The sequence below is a fragment of the Miscanthus floridulus genome, chromosome 10, assembly GCF_019320115.1.
Source record: "Miscanthus floridulus cultivar M001 chromosome 10, ASM1932011v1, whole genome shotgun sequence".
NCBI lineage: Eukaryota > Viridiplantae > Streptophyta > Magnoliopsida > Poales > Poaceae > Miscanthus > Miscanthus floridulus.
Window position 1 is genome coordinate 4,985,819 of NC_089589.1, and position 9,542 is coordinate 4,995,360.

Consider the following 9,542-nt stretch of genomic DNA (forward strand, 5'->3'; position numbering starts at 1 on the left):
GTCACGTCATCTACGCCGTGCGGCTAGTCATTGTGGTTGCAGGACAAACACGACGCAAGACGTGTACATTCCTTCCATGGGCAGAGGAGGCTTGGGTTCCTCTAGCCAAGCAGCTATAGGGGATGGGGACGAGGATGAGGAAGAAGATGACGTGGACAAGAGGCACGAGGAGCTTGGCCCCTCTCAACTCCATGACGCTCCCTCGACTCATCCTACACCGCCTCTAGGCACTAGGCGATGCCGTCCGCATGACCCTTACACTCCAGGTACGAGCGATCTGGATCACAAGGGTAAGGGCAAGAGTAGGAGGCAGTGAGGGATTTGGTAGCTATTAGTATGCACTATTATAGATTGTGTATTTACTTTTCTGTAACTATTTGGGACTGTATGGAAATTGTGGACTATTTGGACTGTGCAGGACATATTATGTTAGTTGTGATGTTCGTTGTGGTTGCATTTTGCTCCTTGGATGATTAAATGTTTGGAATATATAATGATATCTCTGTTTGTAACTGTGGATGCTCCTAAAACAAGGAAAACTCTTACAATTTTTTTTCATGAAACATTAATCATACTACACTGCTACAAAGGCACAAATGTAGTACACAGATTAACTATAAATTTATTAGAACATGTATAATCCAAACGTACCGTACATACGCTTTGTAGATGAATCTAGGGTTACCAAGCAATAGTGAACGAATATATGCTTTTCAGACAATAAAATAGACTTTTTAGATACAAGGACAGCATCGATTTATTGCATCACTGACATAGTACTGGTATGCAAGGAAGCACAACTCCACTCTATCTCCACCATCCATCTTATGACTGTTTGATCCAATGGCCGAGGTGAAGAGACACACGGATCGCTGACATGGCACATTGAGAGGCCTCCATTTCTCATCTCAACCTATAAATAATCATTCACTCCCTCTCATTCACACACACAACAAGGAAGAAGAACACTCATCAGCATTTTCTTTTGTTGCAGTACCAATGTCTGAAGGGTCGTCTAGAGGAAAAGAAAAAGGGAAGGGAACTACCATTAGGTGGGAGGGTCCTCTTGGTCCCGATTTCTTTAAGGAAGCTCTTTATCAGAGGTTCCTAGTTGAGAGTAAAAGTGATTTCACCAAAGAGGCACCACTGAGAGGATACGATGAAAGGAAAGAAGAGTGGTCAAAATGCATGCATGGTGAGGACTGCCTAGTGTAGATGTTCACCGAGGGAATAGATGGAGGTCATCATTTCTTCAAATACCCGCGAGCATGGGTAATTGCTATTACTATTTGTTTCTTTAATATATTCCTCTTGTATATAACTTATACGACATACTTATTGTAGTCTTTTTTGGTCGAAGACAACTGTAGGTTCATTAGGTGGGTCGATCCTCGACCTATTTATCTGCATGCGGAGTACATCTACTACCTGCAGGACCGTATCTTCGATCTAGAAAGGGAAGTTAGCAGCGGTTATAAGGACGACGGACAGGATGACAACAATAATGATGCCGATTCACAGGAGGCACTCTGCAATGATCCATATTGCACCTGCCCTAACCACAAGAATAAGAGGCCTCCCCCGTCACCCCCGCCACCACCACCAACAACAACAGGAGGCTACTATGGAGAAGGTGCAACACAATTTGCTATGTGGCCACACTACTAGGACGACTTTATGTTATTCACATGCCACATCTATATGTTTGTTATTTGGTTTAATTACCTAAGGCATATTAGGTTTAGTCGAAGGAAACTCTATACCCAGGTTCGGTCATGTTCTCACATGCCATTTCATTTGTTTCGTGTGTTGAATTATATAATGCCGTACATCGTTAGGTTTTATTTGCAGCACGTGTTCACATTTCAATATGTCCGTATCATTAAGCGGAATATTAAGACCATAAATAATAAAAACAACCATATAATGAAAAGTTCAATACTATGCCACATTACACAACATATTAATACTAGAAGTATGTACCGACAGTAGACATAGGGGCAAATGCACTTATAAATCCTCAGTCTAAAACGTACTGAGTAAGCAACTCATCATCCGAGTACCAGTCCTCTACTACAACCTTATCGCTGTGGCTAGGCTCACCTGCGTTTCTCTGACATGCCTATCATCTGTAGTAAGCGGCCTCTACTTCATCTGCGGCCGCTGCGGCCTGAGTGAAGAACACGTCGTCATCCTCCTTCGCCTGTAAGCCCGCCTCTGCTAGACCGATGAGCTCGCTCAGTCTACCAGTGTCTTCCTCTGCCTGCTCCGCCTGCAACCCCGCCTCTGCTAGAGCGATGAGCTCGCTCAGTCTGTCAGTATCGTCCTCAGCCTCCTATGCCTGCAAGCCCACCTCTGCTAGAGCAATGAGCTCATTCAGTCTGCTAGTGTCGTCCTCATCCTCATTCCCCTCATCAGACAACACAATCGGTGATTGAATGGTGCGACCAACTCGAGATCTATGCTCATCTAACTTCTTCTCCTCATACCTTGCATGAGCCAGCTCCGCGGCATGTTCCTTGCTGCAACCAATCTCTTCATATATAAAATACAATCAGTTAGCAACGCGATTATATTTCATTTAAAATCATGCAATGAAAAAATGCTTTCAAACACTCACTGCCACATAATGCAACAACATGCTCGTTCAAGACCTACATCTGTACTCTTGTCTCCTCCCTTGCCTCATTCCTTGCTCTCTCCTCCTCTAACGTCATCCACCTCTCCAATCCCTATTTGTTAAGCCCAACATCGTTCGGATTACATATACCGCGCTGTCTAGCAAACTCACGTATCTTTTCTTTATGATGTTTAACGAATAGGTTGACGTAGTCAGGTGCATATCCTCTCTTCCGTGCAATTACTTGCCTCTTCTTCAGTTCATCCAAGAACTTAGCTTGACCATCATAACATTCCCACCTGTATTTCCTAGTGCTCTGTTCAAACGTCAAATTCAATCATATATGTCTTAGCAAAAGAAATAAAATACGATTTTATGTTTACCAAAAAAATAACCAACCTCATCATACTCAACCATATGGCCGCAATAATAACCTATTCCAAGCTCCGAAGGGACTAGGCCATAGTTAGATTTAACACCACATTCGCACATGACAGGAGGTGCTTTGTAAATCACTATTTCTTTCTTCTTTTCCTTAACCTTTCGCAGTTCTTTCAGTCGTTGGTTCTTAGGACCATACAACCACTCCTTGAAACGACACTTCGCCATTGAAAACACCTAAATAAAAGGATATTAGTACATGAACACATATAGCTCAACATTTCAACACGTACACTTTGCACTTACTTTATGCTTGTTTGGACACACAAACTCTAACATATTCTCAGGGTTTATCACAGCTCGATCTCCACAATCGCACAGAGGAGGTTCCTCGAGTCATCTAACTACGGCTAGGTGCTTCTCCTTAGCCATCATTGGCAGAGGGTTAGGGGGGTGAAACCCACCGCTTGAAGTGCTCACGTGGATGCCTCCCTCTAAACCAATCATCGAAAAGGAGGTACCTAGGATCAAACTTGTCTGCACCGTCGATCCACTGAAAGAAAAATCACCTCTCATGGTCCTACACAACGAGATTCCAACATAATATTAATAGCATACTTACACAAATAAATAAAAAGGATAGTGGAAATAATTTCTTACATTAAAACGACTACATGTGTAGAAGCAACGCCCCGCTGTGTCTGGATGTTTCGATTGAAAAACATGGGCCGGGAAACCACAATCACAGTTAAGAACAGGGAGGTCAGGAGGGACGAGGGCATCTTTGCTCGATGCGTTAGGGTATAATTCTCGAGGACGACCCCGTTTTCGTCAAAACTCCTCCCTAAACATTTCTTGCATCTAACAAAACGGATGTAATTTAACAAACATAAATCAAAACATCACAAATAAATATCAATGAGAACCATAACTATAGTACAACCAATTTCGTTCTAAGAACCCAAAGCGGTTAACATTAAACCATAAACTAGGGTCTCTCATTTGATGCACAACAATGAACCCATAACATAACTACATGCGCCTAGGTTTGCTAGCTTTTCCACGCCTTGGCATCATCCTACGGTTGTATAATACATATATTGATGGATACAATAAAACCCTAAGTGATGACGATTATTACGTTAAAAATCCGACTAATACATATCGAATCGATGCGAAAAAAAAAACTAGGAGGGGAGCGAGGATACCTGACTCTCGAAGATCTACGGATCAAATCAAAGTTTCCAAGGTACAATATGCCGATTCGTGAGGTAGGGTGAAGTGGGGAGAGAAAAAACCTGAGAGGGAGGAGAAAGAAGAGAAAGAACGCTCGGGCAGGAAGGTTGCCCGGGGTTAAATGGCAGTGAGCTCGGCGCCAGTCACTCTGGCGCCGAGCTTCTGGCGCCGAGCTCGCTGTCATGTCATCTATAGTACTCAGGAGCTCGACGCCAGCACCAATAGCGTCGAGCTAAGGATCTATTTTCTGAATTCTTTCCGTCAGAGGTCTATTTATGATAAACTTAAAAAAAAAAAGCTAAAATATAAAAAATTCGGTCGTGGAGGCCACAGGATGGGGTGATGGTTGTGGAGCCATGCATGTTGCGCGACGAGTGCAGTTGTGTAGTACCTACCACACGAGACACGAACATGTGCCCGTCGTACCCGTCCGTCCCAACGCAGCTGCCGCCACGCCAACGAGGGCACTCTCGTCCTTGCCGGCCGGGCGTCAATGAACAAGAACAACGCGCGCATGCCACACCAGACACCACACCTACCTCTCCTTGGTCCTTGCTTAAACTGCAGTGCAGGAGTATATAATAATAACCAACGCTCGGCTCATCATCACGGCTAATCTTCTTCTCAGAGCTTATTAGAGCTTGTCGCACGCGCCCGTGTCACAGCATTATCTCTCCTCCTCCTCCGCCTAAAGCTCGTGCACGCAGGCCCCGGCGGCGAGTCGACGGTACGGTATGGAGGAGCAAAGTAGCGGTGCTGAGGCGAAGGTGCCTCTGCTGGAGCCACGGGCGGCGGCGGAGCACCACCACAACGAAACAGGAGGAGGCGTCGTGGTCGGCAAGGGGGACGAGGCGGAGCAGCGGCGGGAGGAGGTGGAGTGGTCGGCGCAGCCGCTGCGGCGGCGCGCGTGGGAGGAGAACAAGCGGCTGTGGGTGGTGGCGGGTCCCTCCATCTGCGCGCGCTTCGCCTCCTTCGGCGTCACCGTCATCAGCCAGGCCTTCATCGGCCACATCGGCGCCACCGAGCTCGCCGCCTACGCGCTCGTCTCCACCGTCCTCATGCGCTTCAGCAACGGCATCCTGGTAACTAATTATATATTACACCGTTCTTCTTGCTCACCTTCCAATCCATCCGACCATCCAGTTAGCAGTAGTAGTAGCAGCGCCACCGCCACACCACAAGCTAGCTAGATCTGCAAATCTGATTTCATCTCCTGCTAAAACAATCTCAGCGTGCATCAACATACATATATAATTAAATTCTCATCTGATTTCATACACATGTATGTGTATGCCATTTTTCTAGGGGCAAATGTATAAATATAGGAGGGAGAAAATTAAACAACGACTTTTATTATTATTAATACTCTGCGACGAGTTTGGCACCAACTAACCATGCTGGGAATAAAGGAAGCGGAACAAACATTGCTGCATCTGTTCCTGGGGACATGTATGTCGCCCAAATGAGGAATTTCTTTCTTTTTGCACGTGCAATGCAGTAGAGAGACGTACGCTGAATCGATCCGTTCTTCCCTCGGCGGCGTCGCTGAAGAAACTGGCGAGGGGTTGACTGAATCGGGTACGTACCCGTCGTCGTCGTCATCGTCATCGGTGGTTGCCAAGTCATGGTCCATCTCACCAAAGTCATGGTGGAACAGGCATGGACGACGTTTCGTCTCCAATGGCTTTTACTTGCGTGACCTGACTGTGACTTCCTTTCTTGCCGCTTCAAACACTACTTCCTTTTCCTACGTACCCAAGATGAACAATCTCCTCTGGTGTGCGGTGTGCAGCGCATCACCCTGGCATCATTGCTAACAAGGGGAAAAAACATGTGAAAACATTATACATCAACAGCTGAGTGAAAACAGCATGACCTCAACAGGATATCTATCTGTATATGCCAACCAAATACAATTACCACTCTAGACTAGAAGCTTAATTAATCGACAGAGCATTTTCATGGATCTTACCGATGTAATGAACTAACCACATTGCAGCTGGGGATGGCGAGTGCGCTGGAGACGCTGTGCGGGCAGTCCTACGGCGCGAAGCAGTACCACATGCTGGGCATCTACCTGCAGCGGTCCTGGATCATCCTCTTCGCCTGCGCCATCGTCATGCTCCCGATCTACCTCTTCACGGCGCCGCTGCTCGTCGCGCTGGGCCAGGACCCGGACATCGCCGCGGTGGCCGGGACCATCTCGCTCTGGTACATCCCGGTCATGTTCTCCTACGTCTGGTCCTTCACGCTCCAGATGTACCTGCAGGCGCAGAGCAAGAACGTCATCATCACCTACCTGGCATTGCTCAACCTCGGCCTCCACCTCCTCCTGTCATGGCTCATGACCGTCAAGTTCCAGCTCGGCCTGGCGGGGGTCATGGGATCCATGGTCATCGCCATGTGGATCCCCGTGTTCGGCCAGCTTGCCTTTGTCTTCTTCGGTGGCTGCCCTCACACGTGGACCGGGTTCTCCTCGGCTGCGTTTGCTGACCTCGGTGCCATCATCAAGCTCTCGCTATCTTCTGGTGTCATGCTCTGGTAAGCAGCATGTACATTTTTCAGGGATACTAACAGTATCATATATAGCTTTTTTATCGATCTTATCAAGGTTTTGATACACCTGTAACACAAATTCGTTGCTCTACTTTTGCCTTTACAGTTTGGAATTGTGGTACAACACCATATTGGTGCTGCTCACAGGGTACATGAAGGATGCAGAGGTTGCACTCGACGCCCTTTCAATATGGTAATAATATGCATTACTCTACACTTCACTAATTAGTAGCTTGCTATTCACACTTCTTCAGTACACTTTTTGTCCTCCCACTCATAATTGGCTGCCATGCTACTCCCATCCTGTTTGGATCTCGTCTCACTAGATCTTAGAATCATCTCACCAGATCTTGGAATATAGCTTCCATAATTCAGTTTGGGATCCAAACAATTCAACTTTTGTTCTATAGTCTTTACCATCTATAAGTTGGCTCTCTCTAGCTTTGATCAGCTTGTGCCTGTTGAAAGCTCTAGCTGATCCGAACGGGACCAGCTTTTGCTCCAGATTTTAAAATCCACAGGCCAAAGGTTTTTGCAAGTTGAAACCCAGTGTGGATCCAACAGGCCCTAAACAGTGTGATAACTATTTGTGAAATGTGCAGCCTCAACATCAACGGTTGGGAGATGATGATTTCTTTCGGGTTTTTGGCTGCAACAGGGTAAATAACTTTATCTTTACCATTTTTTTATTCAGTAATATAATATCTACTTTCAATGGTTTTGATATGAATGCAATATATCTTCAGAGTGCGAGTGGCAAATGAGCTTGGAGCTGGAAGTGCAAGAAGGGCAAAGTTTGCCATTTACAATGTGGTCATCACCTCTTTCTTGATCGGATTTGTGTTGTTTGTGCTCTTCCTTCTCTTCCGTGGAGGCCTTGCCTACATATTTACTGATAGTCAAGCGGTAGCTGAGGCAGTTGCCGACCTTTCACCTCTGCTAGCCTTCTCCATATTGTTGAACAGTGTTCAGCCAGTGCTATCAGGTATCCTTCTCCTAAGACCTACTGAATGATAGAGGTCGCTACAATGTGCTACCACCACCTTGTTTTATTGGCACTAAAATGACCATTGTCGTCATCAAATCTATAGGCGTTGCTGTCGGCGCAGGCTGGCAAAGCGTAGTCGCCTATGTCAACGTCACTTCGTATTACCTGATTGGCATCCCTCTTGGAGCAGTCCTGGGCTATGTGGTGGGATTTCAAGTGAAGGTGATATACAGAGTTTGGTGTTTACCATTGTGGAACTCTAGAAAAATGTTGGCTTTAAATCCTTACTCTCCTTGGTTGTTCATCGTAGGGCATTTGGATTGGCATGCTGCTCGGAACACTAGTCCAAACTATTGTGCTTCTGTTCATAACATTAAAGACCGACTGGGATAAACAGGTTTACCTCGACTCACTGTTTCCTCAGTATTGCAACTAACTAACTAACAATGTTATATGCAGCCTTCAAACAATAGCTAAAAGGTAGTACACAACATGTTGAATCACCTTTAACAATTAACCCCTTATCTGCAGGTGGCGGTTGCCCAAGAGAGACTGAAGAGATGGTACATGGAAGAGAACAGAAGACTTCAGGGGTTGAGGGGAAACTCTTAAACCGCCCCTCAGACCAGCCCCAGCTCCATCTCTGCAGGCCGTTAAAGTATCTGCTCGGCATCCGAGACCCTTTGGGCAGAAACACGTATCTCTAATTTTCCATTCACCGTCTCACAAGAACGAAATGAGGGAGCTCTTAGGTAGGTAGCCTATCCAGAATCGCTCCTCAATCCCAGGCCGAGCAGCGGAAGTGGTTGTCAGCAGCAGCAGAACAGACACTATTGTTTGGCAGCGGCATGGCGGATTTGCTCGCAGCCTCTGTTGGGTTAGTGCAGAGTTTGGCTTAGGTTTTGGGCAGTATGGTAATGCCATCGTCATCAGAGCAGCGGTTGTGGTGTGTTGGGGATGTAGTAATTTGTAACAGATTTGATTCAATACGTTTGCATACAAATAATCATCTGGGCATGTGTTGCATACAAATAAATAATCATCTGAGGGGTGTGTTGCACACACAAATAATCATCTGGGCATGTGGTGCGTGGTGGTGTGTGTCCTGTTGAGGTCTCTCTGTCTTGTTTATCTAATTCTACTATTCTAGTAGTATCTTGTTGATTGAAATCCTAATTGTTACGGCTACTGTGCTTTTGCAATCTGGGAACTCGAGTGATGTTTTCGAGCGAAACCGGATCGGTTTCCTGCGTAGTTTGGGGAACTAGCAAGTGCGCGATTCAACACGAGGCAGAATGAGCAAGCAAAATCGAATGCGGGGTCGGAGGACATGAGAGGGGGAGCCGGGGAGGACGAACCGAGGTGAATTGGACTCTGTAGGTGAATGATGGGCGGGGCCGGGGCGGCTCCCGTCAACCGTCATGGTGGCGTGGCCTACAGGCCGGCATCCGCTTCGCCGGAGCGCCGCCTCTGCTCTCCCCTCCTCGATTCCACCCGCGGCCGGGCTGCAGATCGAGGTTTGGCCGCCGGTGTCCGTCTAGGGCTCAGCGGATCGTCGATCTCCTGAAACTGACGCTCCAGCGCTGGGTGAATGACAGGTAGGGCCCGCACGCCAGAGAGGCAAGCCGTGCTGGGCCAGCCGTGAAGGGTCTGACCGGTGGGCCCCGCCCATTCCCATGTCCGTTGCCCGTGGGCCGTGGAGACTGGGGAGAGACGGAGGCTCCATCCATTTGAATTGGGGAGGGGGAGGCGGCGGCACAG

General features: G+C 47.1%; 1 protein-coding gene and 1 long non-coding RNA gene across 2 annotated transcripts; one reads left to right on the plus strand and one right to left on the minus strand.

Annotated features, from left to right (window-relative positions):
* The first annotated feature begins 4,788 nt into the window (after positions 1-4,788).
* On the plus strand, positions 4,789-9,065 carry LOC136486123 (protein DETOXIFICATION 21-like). Its single transcript, XM_066482909.1, has 8 exons — positions 4,789-5,319; positions 6,237-6,778; positions 6,900-6,986; positions 7,396-7,452; positions 7,540-7,778; positions 7,885-8,003; positions 8,092-8,178; positions 8,313-9,065. Exons 1-8 carry the CDS (start codon positions 4,972-4,974, stop codon positions 8,391-8,393), a joined length of 1,560 nt encoding a protein of 519 aa, XP_066339006.1. The 5' UTR covers positions 4,789-4,971; the 3' UTR covers positions 8,394-9,065.
* LOC136486124 (uncharacterized) lies at positions 5,487-6,349 on the minus strand. Its single transcript, XR_010766668.1, has 2 exons — positions 6,210-6,349; positions 5,487-6,050 (listed from the first exon to the last, which is right to left on the minus strand). It is a non-coding gene; the product is annotated as an uncharacterized lncRNA (long non-coding RNA).
* Positions 9,066-9,542: the final 477 nt, after the last annotated feature.